This window comes from Oncorhynchus clarkii, chromosome 26, assembly GCF_045791955.1.
Source record: "Oncorhynchus clarkii lewisi isolate Uvic-CL-2024 chromosome 26, UVic_Ocla_1.0, whole genome shotgun sequence".
Classification (NCBI taxonomy): domain Eukaryota; kingdom Metazoa; phylum Chordata; class Actinopteri; order Salmoniformes; family Salmonidae; genus Oncorhynchus; species Oncorhynchus clarkii.
The window spans coordinates 29,380,057-29,395,716 of NC_092172.1; the positions used below are offsets into that span (position 1 = coordinate 29,380,057).

The window sequence follows — 15,660 nt, forward strand, 5'->3', positions numbered from 1 at the left end:
TAGTGGCATGACACTGATTACCAAATCAGACCCAGGTGACTGCAGGAACTGCCAGCAGCAGAGTTGGAACCAGAGAGTCTATGTTTAGAACAGAGTTTGAGGGGAACAATAGACATGTTAAGCATGGTGCAGCTAGAAAACAGCCCACGCACCATTCTCCTATTCATCTGACTGCTGGATAGGAGGACCAGGGATAGTCAGTTGCACAGGGCTCCCAAGTGGTGCAGCGGTCTAAGGCACTGTATCTCAGTGCTAGAAGCGTCACTACAGACCCTGGTTCGATTCCAGGCTGCATCGCAACCGTCTGGGATTGGGATTCCCATAGGGCGGCGCACAATTGGCCCAGTGTCATCTCGGTTTGGCCATTGTAGGCCGTCATTGTAAATAATAATTTGTTCTTAACTGGCTTACCTAGTTAAATAAAGGTTACATTCAGCGTTGATTAGCACTATACATCGCTCTGAGGGGATCACTTACGTGGCAGATTTGGGTTAATTTAGACTCTCTAAATGACTAGCAACATTTCATGCCCTTTCTGTATGACTTTTGTATATGATTGATTTACAACTAGTGTTTATGACTTGTAATAACTGGTGATTCTGCTGTGGATGTTGTAGAGGAAAGATGAGCAGATCCAGGTGATAGGTAACCTGAAGAACATCTCCATGGCTTCCAGCAAGCTGCTCCTGGCAGCCAAGTCTTTGTCTGTAGACCCTGGGGCAGCTAACGCCAAGAACCTTCTGGCTGCTGCTGCAAGGTACCTACCATACACTGCCCTCTATGTGGGCTCTCACAATACCACACCTGTTGATTGGTTATTTATTACGTCTTGTTGGATTTAGAACAGGAGATTTTCCACCCACAGTTCATTCCAGTTTTGCAATGTGTTACAATACACTTATGCCAGGGCCAAAGCAATGGGAGGTTTCACTGTGCCGTAGGAAGGGACAAGGCTTTTGATGTGACACACATGCACTTCTCAATCTCACACCTCCAGTGTAGCTCCACTTCACAGCAGAAATGTCCTCCTAGGTAGTAGATGAAGTGCTGTCTCCCTTCAGGCTTGTGGAGGCTGTTAATTTCCTGTCTGGTAATTGGAAGGTTAAGAGGGAGGTGTGTGACTGAAATGTCTGACTGGTTCACTGAAGCCTGCTGGAATTCTGCTGAAAAAAAAGCGAGAGAGGGAGGAGGAGGGGAGAGACCAGAGGGACCCCCAGAGCACAATATTAGATTTGGAACCAATGGAGCCTGGGACCTTGTGTTTGTGTAATGGAGCTGAACGCTGGTCTAAGTGCCTCTCATTTTGAACTTCTCTCGCCCTCTCTTTCGGTTTCTCTCTCTCTCGGTTCTCTCTCGGGCTTTCTCTCTCTCTCGGTCTCTCTCAGGCTCTCTCTCTCTCGGTTTCTCTCTCTCTCGGTTTCTCTCTCTCTCGGTCTCTCTCAGGCTCTCTCTCTCGGTTTCTCTCTCTCGGTCTCTCTCAGGCTCTCTCTCTCGGTCTCTCTCAGGCTCTCTCTCTCGGTCTCTCTCTCTCGGTCTCTCTCTCTCGGTCTCTCTCTCTCGGTCTCTCTCTCTCTGTCTCTCTCTCTCGGTCTCTCTCTCTCGGTCTCTCTCACTCGGGCTCTCCCCTCTCTCTCTCTCTCTCAGGCTCTCTCTCTCTCACTCAGGCTCTCTCTCTCTCACTCAGGCTCTCTCTCTCTCACTCAGGCTCTCTCTCTCTCTCTCGGGCTCTCTCTCTCGGGCTCTCTCTCTCGGGCTCTCTCTCTCGGGCTCTCTCTCTCGGGCTCTCTCTCTCGGGCTCTCTCTCTCGGGCTCTCTCTCTCGGGCTCTCTCTCGGGCTCTCTCTCGGGCTCTCTCTCTCGGGCTCTCTCTCTCGGGCTCTCTCTCTCGGGCTCTCTCTCTCTGTCTCTCTCTCAGGCTCTCTCTCAGGCTCTCCCCTCTCTCACTCCTCTCCCTCCCTCCCATCCTGTGTTTCAGAGCAGTGACAGAGAGCATTAACCAGCTAATCACATTGGCCACACAGCAGGCCCCGGGACAGAAGGAGTGTGACAATGCCCTACGAGAGCTGGAGGTACCATCAACATCAATAGCTTACATCAATAACATGAGCTTTACTGATAACAGCTGCAGTCATAGTGGTGGTAGCAGGAGTGTTAGTTGGAGCAGTAATGGTGTTAGTAAAAGCAGTGTCATCTGTAGCAGCCTTTGTTATGAGAGATTGGATAGTAGCATCATTAAAGTGGGTTATGTTAAATGTAGAGATTATGGGAGTGCTCTAGGAGAATGTTTTCATGTTGCTCATTTAAGTTGTATCTATAATGGGTTCCTTTGGTTTTAGTTAAATTAGCAAGTTCCCTTGTAGATGTTAAGAGATGTTTTCCCTCTCCCCTCAGGCGGTGAAAGGAATGTTAGCCAACCCCAACGAGCCAGTCAGCAACCTCTCCTACTTCCACTGCATCGAGAGCGTCATGGAGAACTCCAAGGTAGGGAGGGCCATGACCCTGAGTGCTGCTGAAAGAGCAAGCATAACCACAACCTCCAGACAGATGGAAACGAGTAGAGATGGAGAGATGGGAGGGAGAGCAGAGAGAGAGCGGTGACCTGCCTGGCTGAGGAATGCTACAGCTCCCTCCCTTCTGCTCTTTTCCTCTGTTCCCCCTGTTCTTTCAGGTCCTGGGAGAGTCCATGGCTGGCATTTCTCAGAACTGTAAAACCGGGGATGTGCCAGCGTTTGGGGGCTGTGTGGGACTGGCCTCCAAGGCCCTGTGTGGGCTCACTGAGGCTGCAGGACAGGTTAGGACATGCTACACTGGACCTACCAGACATACTGTGTGTCATACTGTGTGAATATGTGAGCACCCTGTGTGTGCTCTGCTTGAGCTAGGGAGTGTTGTGCTAGTGTAGAAAGAGAGTAGTGTGGACTTCTGTTTTTCCACCACTGACCATTTCTGGGTTTCCCCTTACTACATCAATATACCACACATGAGTAAAGCTCTGTCCATCTGTGTGTCGACCAGATGCTGTGTTCAGTAAAAAGCTGCTATTTAAGCTGCTAACATTGTAGCCTACCTGTTTTCTGCTACTATGAGAGCCACGTCTGGTTCTACAGTATGTTGAAGTGTCTCCTCCTGTCTTCTCTCCTCAGGCCTCCTACCTGGTGGGCGTGTCTGACCCCAACAGTCAGGCAGGGCATCAGGGGTTGGTCGACGCCATCCAGTTTGCACGAGCCAATCAGGCGATCCAGATGGCCTGTCAGAACCTGGTGGATCCGGACAGCAGCCCCTCACAGGTCAGTTGGGACATAATAACACAGGTTTGTTTGGTTTTATTTGTTTACTAACTAGTCACTTTGGGTTGATTTGAAGAGTCTATTGAAATGAGATGTTTATGAGCCATCAGCTGTTCCCTCTGTCATGTTTATCTCTTGTCATCTACTTTAGAAAAATCCCGAGCTGCTGATTTGTTTGTTGTTATCCTTCATCTGACGTGTTATGGTTCATCTGTCTAGACATCCGTGTTGCCTCACACCACGTTCCAATGTTCCCATTTAGGGTATGGCTTTCTGAGACTGTTATGGTGGGTGTTTTCAGGTGCTGTCGTCTGCCACCATCGTAGCAAAGCACACATCAGCTCTTTGCAACGCCTGTCGCCTGGCCTCCTCCAAGACAGCCAACCCCACAGCCAAGAGACACTTTGTCCAGTCTGCCAAGGAGGTGGCCAACAGCACAGCCAACCTGGTCAAAACTATAAAGGTAAGACTGCAGACTCCAATAAGGTTTTTTTACTGGCCCATCACGTGTATATTGACCTGTGTTTCTCCATTTCTTTCCCTCCAGGCTCTGGATGGTGATTTCTCTCAGGAGAATAGGAACACGTGTCTGGTGGCCACAGCTCCACTCATAGAGGCTGTTGAGAACCTCACAGCGTTTGCGTCTAATCCAGAGTTCGCCAGCAGCCCTGCTCAGATCAGCAATGAGGTACGACTACACACTTCTGGCCATTTCTAAAAATGGTGCTCCGTTCAACTTGTGTGAAAGTTGAAACCTTATTTTCAACTCTGTGAGACAAACTGCATTGACATTGTGGGTGTAGAAAACGTTTACTTTCAACAGTTTATTTTTCATGGTTGTCATGGAGATGTTCATCTTTCTTTTGTTTGTTTATGTGCAGGGCTCTGCCGCTCAGGAGCCCATCCTCCAATCAGCTCGCTCCATGCTGCACAGCTCCACCCACCTGCTGAAGACTGCACGTTCACTGGTTATTAACCCCAAAGACCCACCCACCTGGTCGGTCCTGGCTGGCCACTCTCGGACTGTGTCCGACTCCATCAAAGGTCTCATCACGGCAATCAGGTTAGCACAGTGACAGCACTGCACCTCTTACTGGCCTGGACATGGACAACTGTTATAACTCATTAAGTTGTGATAAGCAGTTATAATAACCTTCAGAGATTGGACAAGACCATAATGTTCATCCTTGATCTCTGATTGGCTGATTTGGCTGTTGATCGGCTTACTCATGGTTTGTTAGAATTCACCATCTCTCCAGATCTCTCTGATCCTGTTGGATGCCTGCTAGCTGACATAGATAAACATGCTCTTTATATTTATTTCATCCTCTTTCCCTCTCTTTCTCTCTCTCCGCCTCTCAGGGACAAGGCTCCAGGCCAGAGGGAGTGTGACTACTCCATAGATAACATCAACAGATGTATCCGGAACATTGAGCAGGCCTCGCTAGCTGCAGTCAGCCAGAACCTGGCCAGCAGGGATGACATCTCACTGGAGGTAATGATCGTTAATGAGACACTACATGCTCTGCTGACCCACAGGCACCCCCCCCCCCCTCTCATTCTCTCTCTATCCATCCTTCTCTCCCTTTACCCATCTCTCTCAATCTCTCTGTCCGTTAGTGGGCTACAGATCTTTGATCAGGTCTACTGCTAATTGAGACCAACTGCCATTTGAATAAAGTTAAAAGCAGTTTGGACAGGGAGCGTCAGAATTGCCACAGAACCACAACATGCCTTGCATAATGACCAATGTTGAAATGATTTTACTCTGATCAATCCCATCAGGCCTTGCAAGAGCAGCTGACGTCCACAGTACAAGAGATTGGATACCTAATCAACCCAATATCTACAGCCGCCAGAGGGGAAGCTGCCCAACTAGGACACAAGGTAACTAGTTGCAGCATCATCACTGTTACCAATACTAGGTCTATATCACCTGTTAGGTGCAGTCAATAGCTGCGTTCCAGGTTTTTTAAATTTTATGATGATCTGGAACGCAACAATAATCAGTCTGACACTAACCTCTGACCCTTGACACCTTTCCATCCCAGGTGACCCAGCTGGCGGGCTACTTTGAGCCTCTGATCAGGGCGTCGGTGGGCGTGGCGTCCAAGCTGCAGGACCATCAGCAGCAGATGACCTTCCTGGACCAGACTAAGACCCTGGCAGAGTCCGCCCTGCAGATGATCTACGCAGCCAAGGAGGGAGGAGGAAACCCCAAGGTATGGACAAATATGGGCGATAGGGACAAAATATCATGTCACAATATTTTTCTAATTTATGTCAGTATTTGACGGTATTTTGAAGTATCTGAATAATACAAGTTCTAAACCTGTTTTATGAGTAGTGTTTTTAATGGGCTTTTTCCATTATATTTGTTTTATACTCAACTAGAACAAAACTGACAGTGAAGTAATCCAACTTCCATTCCAACTTTCCATGTATTTAGCTCTGTATCAGCATATCGTCATAGACCGTATTGTAAAAATCCATACGGGTATGTGGATCCATACCTTGAAATAGGATGTATGGCCCAACCCTACCCCAGGGTGAACCCTCACAGTTTAACAGGACTTTGGGTCTTTGAAAAAAAGCCTACCATCTAAAGCCTACCATCATTTGCACTTTACAGCAACTTTACTTGATTGGATTTATAAATCACTCAAAGTGCTTTATAACACAAAGGGGGAAACTCCACCTCATCTTTATGGATTATGAATATAACCTATACAGTTGCTAATAACTAATACATATGTTGTTTGAACAATAACTAATAGATGCACTTTTCTAAGTTTAACTTAGGAAGTGAAGACTCGTAGTCTAACAGATACAGTTGAAGTCAGAAGTTTACATACACCTAATACATTTAAACTCAGTTTTTCATCATTCCTGACATATAATCCTCGTAAAACTTCCCTGTTTTAGGTCAGTTAGGATCACCACTTTATTTTAAGAATGTGAAATGTCAGAATAATAGTAGAGAATTTATTTCAGCTTTTATTTCTTTCATCACATTCTCAGTGGGTCAGAAGTTTACATACACTCAATGAGTATTTGATAGCATTGCCTTTAAATTGTTGAACTTGGGTCAAACAGTTCTGATAGCCTTCCACAAGCTTCCCACAATAAGTTGGGTGAATTTTGGCCCATTCTTCCTGAAAAATCGGGTGTAAAGGAGTCAGGTTTATAGGCCTCCTTGCTCGCACACTCTTTTTCAGTTCTGTCCACAAATGTTCTATGTGATTGAGGTCAGGGCTTTGTGATGGCCACTCCGATACCTTTACTTTGTTGTCCTTAAGCCATTTTGCCACAACTTTGGAAGTATGCTTGGGATCATTGTCCACTTGGAAGACCCATTTGCGACCAAGCTTTAATTTCCTGACTGATGTCTTGAGATGTTGCTTCAATATATCCACCTAATTTTCCTCCCTCATGATGCCATCTATTTTGTGAAGTGCACCAGTCCCTCCTGCAGCACCCCCACAACATGATTCTGCCACCCTCGTGCTTCACGGTTGGGATGGTCTTCTTTGGCTTGCAAGCTTCCCCTTTTTTCCTCCAAACATAGTGATGGTCATTATGGCCAAACAGTTCTGTTTTTGTTTCATCAGACCAGAGGACATTTCTCCAAAAAGTACGATCTTTTTCCCCATGTGCAGTTGCAAACCGTAGTCTGGCTTTTTTATGGCGGTTTTGGAGCAGTGGCTTCTTCCTTGCTGAGTGGAATTTCAGGTTATGTCGATATAGGACGTGTTTTACTGTGGATATAGATACTTTTGTACCTGTTCCCTCCAGCATCTTCACAAGATCCTTTGCTGTTATTCTGGGATTGATTTGCACTTTTCGCACCAAAGTACGTTCGTCTCTAGGAGACAGAAGGCGTCTCCTTCCTGAGCGGTATGACGACTGCGTGGTCCCATGGTGTTTATACTTGCGTACTATTGTTTGTACAGATGCACGTGGTACCTTCAGGTGTTTGGAAATTGCTCCCAAGGATGAATCAGACTTGTGTAGGTAAAAAAAAAAAATGTTTATGTATTTTCTGATTTCTTTTGATTTTCCCATGATGTCAAGCGAAGAGGCACTGAGTTTGAAGGTAGGCCTTGAAATACACCCACAGGTACACTTCCAACTGACTCAAATGATGTCAATCAGCCCATCAGAAGCTTCTAAAGCAATTACATAATTTTCTGGAATTTTCCATGCTGTTTAAAGGCACAGTCAACTCAGTGTATATAAACTTCTGACCCACCGGAATTGTGATACAGTGAAAGAATCTGTAAACAATTGTTGGAAAAATGACTTGTGTCATGCACAAGGTAAATGTCCTAACCGACTTGGCAAAACTACATTTTGTTAACAAGAAATTTGTGGAGTGGTTGAAAAAGGAGTTTTAATGACTCCAACATAAGTGTATGTATCTCTGTCTGTATGAAGGCATCCCATACCCATGATGCCATAGCGGAGGCTGCTCAGCTGATGAGGGAGGCGGTGGATGACATCATGGTGACCCTGAACGAGGCCGCCAGCGAAGGGGGTATGGTGGGCGCCATGGTGGACTCCATTGCTGAGGCCATGGGCAGGGTGAGTGCGTGTGACGGGGGGCAGGATGAGTGGGGTATGGTGGATTCCATGGGCAGGGTTAGTGGGTGTGACGGGGGGCAGGATGAGTGGGGTATGGTGGATTCCAGGGGCAGGCTGCGTGGATGATACAGCAACACTGTAAACTGGGGATTATTAGGTGACCGTGATGGTTTGATGGCCAGATTGGGAATTTAGCCAGGACACCGGGGTTAACACCCCTACTCTCACGATAAGTGCCATAAGATCTTTAATGACCTCAGAGTCAGGACACCCGTTTAACGTCCCATCCGAAAGACGGCACCCTACACAGGGCAGTGTCCCCAAACCCTGGGGCATTGGGATATTTTTTTAGACCAGAGGAAAGAGTGCCTCCTACTGGCCCTCCACTTCCAGCAGCATCTGGTCTCCCATCCAGGGACTGACCAGGACCAACACTGCTTAGCTTCAGAAGCAAGCCAGCAGTGGTATGCAGGGTGGTATGCTGCTGGCATTCATGTACATTCCTACTCTGTATGAATGTGTCTGACTTGAATAAATGGGGATAATCTGTTGAGATAATTTGCTGAGATAACAGCGTTCTTTAACCTGCATTTGTAGTGGAGGTGAATTACAGGATTTAACATAGTGGATACCAGTCTATCACTATTATCGTCAGTACACATTCCAGCCAGCGTGCAAGAAGCATCCATGTGGGAACCATTTGTGTCTTACTCTGTGTTGATTTGGTAAAGTGGCTGACATCATAACGACGGGTGTCTAATAAGTGACAGTATATTTACAGACGGATATGCTAATGATGGATTGGAATGAGCTAATGTGCATATTCATGATCATATTCTGAAGGTGGATACTTTGCCAGGAAGACGTTAGTAAGGAAGTATGTTAAAACAGTTCAGTATGCCAAGAGAGTTCATAATGCAGGTTGAATAAGGGTTGTATGTTTGGCTTAAGGGTTGTTTAAGGATTGGTTTTTTGTTTTTTGGGGCGGTTAGAATGTTATTTATTTTTTCACGTTTGAATGAGGGTTTATTTTTGGTTGAGTAAGGGTTTCTATGTTTCTTTCCTCTCAGCTGGACGAGGGGACCTCTCCTGAACCAGAAGGATCATTTGTAGACTACCAGACTACCATGGTGAAATACTCCAAGGCCATTGCGGTCACCGCCCAGGAAATGGTAAATTAGATTCAATACCTATTTATTTTTGTTTAACAATTTATCTCTATAGCGATCAATCAATATAATTGTATTTATAAAGCCCTCTTTACGACAACATTTGTCACAAAGTGCTTTGCGGTAACATAGCCAACATTCGTTGAAAGAATTATCAAACGTCTTGTTTCAGGACTCAACCCCTTTTTCTTCCCGTGGATCACAAATCATCCACAAACGTCCTCCAGCGGGCTCTGTGTTGTATAGTTTTCTCTATTCCTTTCAAGGGTTCAGGAAGTCTGGTGTTAATGTTGACTGGTCTCTCTGTCCTCTAGATGACCAAGTCTGTGACGTGTCCAGAGGAGCTGGGGGGTCTGGCCTCTCGGGTGACCACAGACTACAGCCAGCTGGCCCTGCAGGGACGTCTGGCCGCGCACACTGCAGAACCCCAGGAGGTATCCAAACACTACAGTCAATCCCATCCATCTCTATTGTCCCAATTTGACTACTATGTCACTCTAATCTGCTTTCTACTCAACAAACCTGGTACCAGATAACCTGGATTCAAATGTACAACCAGAGAGTTTAATTAAATCTTTATTTTGTCACCTTATTAGGTTAGTATTAAGTTATGTCTTGGGTTGATTGGTGTCTTCTATACTGGTTCTGTCTCCCTCCAGATTGGTTTCCAGATCAAGGCTGGTGTCCAGGAGCTGGGTCACGGCTGTATCTTCCTGGTGCAGAAGGCTGGAGCGCTGCAGATCACCCCCTCAGACAGTTACACCAAGAGAGAGCTCATAGAGTGTGCCCGCACCGTCACAGAGAAGGTACTGTACTGTAGGAGAGGTCTTCCATCCCAATAAGGGGTCACATACCTGGTTTACCATACACCTTCCTTTTCAACTCCCATCAATTCAATAAGTCAATTGGAATTTGAGTTATGAAAAGAAAAATCATCTTTGAAAATAAATTACATTTTCGGTTGTTGAATTGAAATAGAAATGTAACCTGAAAACTACGACATAATATCTTGGCCTGCCTACAGGGTCCCCACTGCAACTTTAAAGGAACGTCTAGTAGTACTTTAGGAACTTGTGTGACACCATTCCAGTTGACTTTAAGGCCTCCGGTAGAGCCAGGGTCTCCAGTCAATCCTGTTTAATGATACATGATAAGTATTCCACTGGCACTAAATGAATACAGTGAAACATGTCAAACACAGAGCAGTGGAGCCAGGGTCTCCAGTGAATCCTGTTTAATGATACATGATAAGTATTCCACTGGCACTAAATGAATACAGTGAAACATGTCAAACACAGAGCAGTGGAGCCAGGGTCTCCAGTCAATCCTGTTTAGTGATACATGATAAGTATTCCACTGGCACTAAATTAATACAGTGAAACATGTCAAACACAGAGCAGTGGAGCCAGGGTCTCCAGTCAATCCTGTTTAATGATACATGATAAGTATTCCACTGACACTAAATGAATACAGTGAAACATGTCAAACACAGAGCAGTGGAGCCAGGGTCTCCAGTCAATCCTGTTTAATGATACATGATAAGTATTCCACTGGCACTAAATTAATGCAGTGAAACATGTCAAACACAGAGCAGTGGAGCCAGGGTCTCCAGTCAATCCTGTTTACTGTCTACTTCCGGCGCCGACAGAGATGGCCGCCTCGCTTCGCGTTCCTAGGAAACTATGCAGTTTTTTGTTTTTTTACGTGTTATTTCTTACATTAGTACCCCAGGTCATCTTAGGTTTCATCACATACAGTCGAGAAGAACTACTGAATATAAGATCAGCGTCAACTCACCATCAGTACGACCAAGAATACGCTTTTCGCGACGCGGATCCTGTGCTCTGCCTTACAAACAGGACAACGGAGTGGATCCCATGCAGCGACCCAAAAAAACGACTCCGAAAAAGAGGGAAACGAGGCGGTCTTCTGGTCAGACTCCGGAGACGGGCACACCGTGCACCATTCCCTAGCATTCTTCTTGCCAATGTCCAGTCTCTTGACAACAAGGTTGATGAAATCCGAGCAAGGGTAGCATTCCAGAGGGACATCAGAGACTGTAACGTTCTTTGCTTCACGGAAACGTGGCTTACTGGAGAGACGCTATCCGAAGCGGTGCAGCCAACAGGTTTCTCCACGCATCGCGCAGACAGGAAAAAACATCTTTCTGGTAAAAAGAGGGGCGGGGGCGTATGCCTTATGACTAACGTGACATGGTGTGATGAAAGAAACATACAAGAACTCAAATCCTTCTGTTCACCTGATTTAGAATTCCTCACAATCAAATGTAGACCGCATTATCTACCAAGAGAATTCTCTTCGATTATAATCACAGCCGTATATATCCCCCCCCAAGCAGACACATCGTTGGCTCTGAATGAACTTTATTTGACTCTTTGCAAACTGGAAACCATTTATCCGGAGGCTGCATTCATTGTAGCTGGGGATTTTAACAAGGCTAATCTGAAAACAAGACTCCCCAAATTTTATCAGCATATCGATTGCGCAACCAGGGGTGGAAAGACCTTGGATCATTGTTACTCTAACTTCCGCGACGCATATAAGGCCCTGCCCCGCCCCCCTTTCGGAAAAGCTGACCACGACTCCATTCTGTTGATCCCTGCCTACAGACAGAAACTAAAACAAGAGGCTCCCACGCTGAGGTCTGTCCAACGCTGGTCCGACCAAGCTGACTCCACACTCCAAGACTGCTTCCATCACGTGGACTGGGACATGTTTCGTATTGCGTCAGACAACAACATTGACGAATACGCTGATTCGGTGTGCGAGTTCATTAGAACGTGCGTTGAAGATGTCGTTCCCATAGCAACGATTAAAACATTCCCTAACCAGAAACCGTGGATTGATGGCAGCATTCGTGTGAAACTGAAAGCGCGAACCACTGCTTTTAATCAGGGCAAGGTGTCTGGTAACATGACCGAATACAAACAGTGCAGCTATTCCCTCCGCAAGGCTATAAAACAAGCTAAGCGTCAGTACAGAGACAAAGTAGAATCTCAATTCAACGGCTCAGACACAAGAGGCATGTGGCAGGGTCTACAGTCAATCACGGACTACAGGAAGAAATCCAGCCCAGTCACGGACCAGGATGTCCTGCTCCCAGGCAGACTAAATAACTTTTTTGCCCGCTTTGAGGACAATACAGTGCCACTGACACGGCCTGCAACGAAAACTTGCGGTCTCTCCTTCACTGCAGCCGAGGTGAGTAAGACATTTAAACGTGTTAACCCTCGCAAGGCTGCAGGCCCAGACGGCATCCCCAGCCGCGCCCTCAGAGCATGCGCAGACCAGCTGGCCGGTGTGTTTACGGACATATTCAATCAATCCCTATACCAGTCTGCTGTTCCCACATGCTTCAAGAGGGCCACCATTGTTCCTGTTCCCAAGAAAGCTAAGGTAACTGAGCTAAACGACTACCGCCCCGTAGCACTCACTTCCGTCATCATGAAGTGCTTTGAGAGACTAGTCAAGGACCATATCACCTCCACCCTACCTGACACCCTAGACCCACTCCAATTTGCTTACCGCCCAAATAGGTCCACAGACGATGCAATCTCAACCACACTGCACACTGCCCTAACCCATCTGGACAAGAGGAATACCTATGTGAGAATGCTGTTCATTGACTACAGCTCGGCATTCAACACCATCGTACCCTCCAAGCTCGTCATCAAGCTCAAGACCCTGGGTCTCGACCCCGCCCTGTGCAACTGGGTACTGGACTTCCTGACGGGCCGCCCCCAGGTGGTGAGGGTAGGCAAAAACATCTCCTCCCCGCTGATCCTCAACACTGGGGCCCCACAAGGGTGCGTTCTGAGCCCTCTCCTGTACTCCCTGTTCACCCACGACTGCGTGGCCACGCACGCCTCCAACTCAATCATCAAGTTTGCGGACGACACAACAGTGGTAGGCTTGATTACCAACAACGACGAGACGGCCTACAGGGAGGAGGTGAGGGCCCTCGGAGTGTGGTGTCAGGAAAATAACCTCACACTCAACGTCAACAAAACTAAGGAGATGATTGTGGACTTCAGGAAACAGCAGAGGGAACACCCCCCTATCCACATCGATGGAACAGTAGTGGAGAGGGTAGCAAGTTTTAAGTTCCTCTGCATACACATCACAGACAAACTGAATTGGTCCACTCACACAGACAGCATTGTGAAGAAGGCGCAGCAGCGCCTCTTCAACCTCAGGAGGCTGAAGAAATTCGGCTTGTCACCAAAAGCACTCACAAACTTCTACAGATGCACAATCGAGAGCATCCTGGCGGGCTGTATCACCGCCTGGTACGGCAACTGCTCCGCCCTCAACCGTAAGGCTCTCCAGAGTGTAGTGAGGTCTGCACAACGCATCACCGGGGGCAAACTACCTGCCCTCCAGGACACCTACACCACCCGATGCCACAGGAAGGCCATAAAGATCATCAAGGACATCAACCACCCGAGCCACTGCCTGTTCACCCCGCTATCATCCAGAAGGCGAGGTCAGTACAGGTGCATCAAAGCTGGGACCGAGAGACTGAAAAACAGCTTCTATCTCAAGGCTATCAGACTGTTAAACAGCCACCACTAACATTGAGTGGCTGCTGCCAACACACTGACACTGACTCAACTCCAGCCACTTTAATAATGGGAATTGATGGGAAATGATGTAAATATATCACTAGCCACTTTAAACAATGCTACCTTATATAATGTTACTTACCCTACATTATTCATCTCATATGCATACGTATATACTGTACTCTATATCATCGACTGTATCCTTATGTAATACATGTATCACTAGCCACTTTAACTATGCCACTTTGTTTACATACTCATCTCATATGTATATACTGTACTCGATACCATCTACTGTATCTGCCTATGCTGCTCTGTACCATCACTCATTCATATATCCTTATGTACATATTCTTTATCCCCTCACACTGTGTACAAGACAGTAGTTTTGGAATTGTTAGTTAGATTACTTGTTGGTTATTACTGCATTGTCGGAACTAGAAGCACAAGCATTTCGCTACACTCGCATTAACATCTGCTAACCATGTGTATGTGACAAATAAAATTTGATTTGATTTAATGATACATGATAAGTATTCCACTGGCACTAAATGAATGCAGTGAAACATGTCAAACAAAGAGCAGTGTAAAGGTACATACGCCAATATTCTGTGTTTCTGTTATCACAGATCATCCTCCTAGGAAGGAATGCTTTTCCAAGGACATTGCTAAAGTCTTTGTGTGAATGTGGTAGAATTTTATTGGCTCTGCTTTAAATTTCCATGTAGGGAAATGGACAGGTATTCTCTCTCACTGTCTGTCGCTCGCGCTCTCACTGTCTGTCGCTCGCGCTCTCACTGTCTGTCGCTCGCGCTCTCACTGTCTGTCGCTCGCGCTCTCACTGTCTGTCGCTCGCGCTCTCACTGTCTGTCGCTCGCTCTCTCACTGTCTGTCGCTCGCTCTCTCACTGTCTGTCGCTCGCGCTCTCACTGTCTGTCGCTCGCGCTCTCACTGTCTGTCGCTCGCGCTCTCACTGTCTGTCGCTCGCTCTCTCACTGTCTGTCGCTCGCTCTCTCACTGTCTGTCGCTCGCTCTCTCACTGTCTGTCGCTCGCTCTCTCACTGTCGCTCGCTCTCTCACTGTCGGTCGCTCTCTCACTGTCGGTCGCTCTCTCACTGTCGGTCGCTCTCTCACTGTCGGTCGCTCTCTCACTGTCGGTCGCTCTCTCACTGTCGGTCGCTCTCTCACTGTCGGTCGCTCGCTCTCACTGTCGGTCGCTCGCTCTCACTGTCGGTCGCTCGCTCTCACTGTCGGTCGCTCGCTCTCACTGTCTCTCACTGTCGCTCGCTCGCTCTCACTGTCTCTCACTGTCGCTCGCTCGCTCTCACTGTCTCTCACTGTCGCTCGCTCGCTCTCACTGTCTCTCACTGTCGCTCGCTCGCTCTCACTGTCTCTCACTGTCGCTCGCTCGCTCTCACTGTCTGTCGCTCGCTCTCACTGTCTGTCGCTCGCTCTCACTGTCTTTCGCTCGCTCTCACTGTCTTTCGCTCGCTCTCACTGTCTGTCGCTCGCTCTCACTGTCTGTCGCTCGCTCTCACTGTCGGTCGCTCTCTTTCTCTCTCTGTCTCTCTCTCTCTCTCTGTCTCTGTCTCTCTCTGTCTCTCTCTCTCTCGGTCTGTCGCTCTCTCGGTCTGTCGCTCTCTCACTGTCTCTCGCTCTCTCACTGTCTGTCGCTCTCTCACTGTCTCTCGCTCTCTCACTGTCTCTCGCTCTCTCACTGTCTCTCGCTCTCTCTCTGTCTGTCGCTCTCTCTCTGTCTGTCGCTCTCTCTCTGTCTGTCGCTCTCTCTCTGTCTGTCGCTCTCTCTCTGTCTGTCGCTCTCTCTGTCTGTCGCTCTCTCTCTGTCTGTCGCTCTCTCTCTGTCTGTCGCTCTCTCTCTGTCTGTCGCTCTCTCTCTGTCTGTCGCTCTCTCTCTGTCTGTCGCTCGCTCGCTCTCTATCGGTCGCTCGCTCTCTATCGGTCGCTCGCTCTCTATCGGTCGCTCGCTCTCTATCGGTCGCTCGCTCTCTATCGCTCGCTCTCTATCGGTCGCTCG

General features: G+C 47.5%; 1 protein-coding gene across 2 annotated transcripts in view; it reads left to right on the plus strand.

The window, feature by feature from the left end:
* Positions 1–15,660, plus strand: part of LOC139384466 (talin-2-like) — a 135,787-nt gene that overhangs the window by 100,901 nt on the left and 19,226 nt on the right. For both annotated transcript variants that reach the window (XM_071129241.1, XM_071129242.1), the window contains exons 31-45: positions 618–757; positions 1,975–2,068; positions 2,391–2,480; positions 2,668–2,790; positions 3,143–3,286; positions 3,588–3,749; positions 3,834–3,974; positions 4,168–4,349; positions 4,649–4,781; positions 5,072–5,173; positions 5,338–5,508; positions 7,724–7,870; positions 8,941–9,042; positions 9,354–9,473; positions 9,699–9,845. In XM_071129241.1, the coding sequence (XP_070985342.1) occupies positions 618–757; positions 1,975–2,068; positions 2,391–2,480; positions 2,668–2,790; positions 3,143–3,286; positions 3,588–3,749; positions 3,834–3,974; positions 4,168–4,349; positions 4,649–4,781; positions 5,072–5,173; positions 5,338–5,508; positions 7,724–7,870; positions 8,941–9,042; positions 9,354–9,473; positions 9,699–9,845 (1,998 nt within the window). The remainder of the gene's footprint in view (positions 1–617; positions 758–1,974; positions 2,069–2,390; positions 2,481–2,667; positions 2,791–3,142; positions 3,287–3,587; positions 3,750–3,833; positions 3,975–4,167; positions 4,350–4,648; positions 4,782–5,071; positions 5,174–5,337; positions 5,509–7,723; positions 7,871–8,940; positions 9,043–9,353; positions 9,474–9,698; positions 9,846–15,660) is intronic.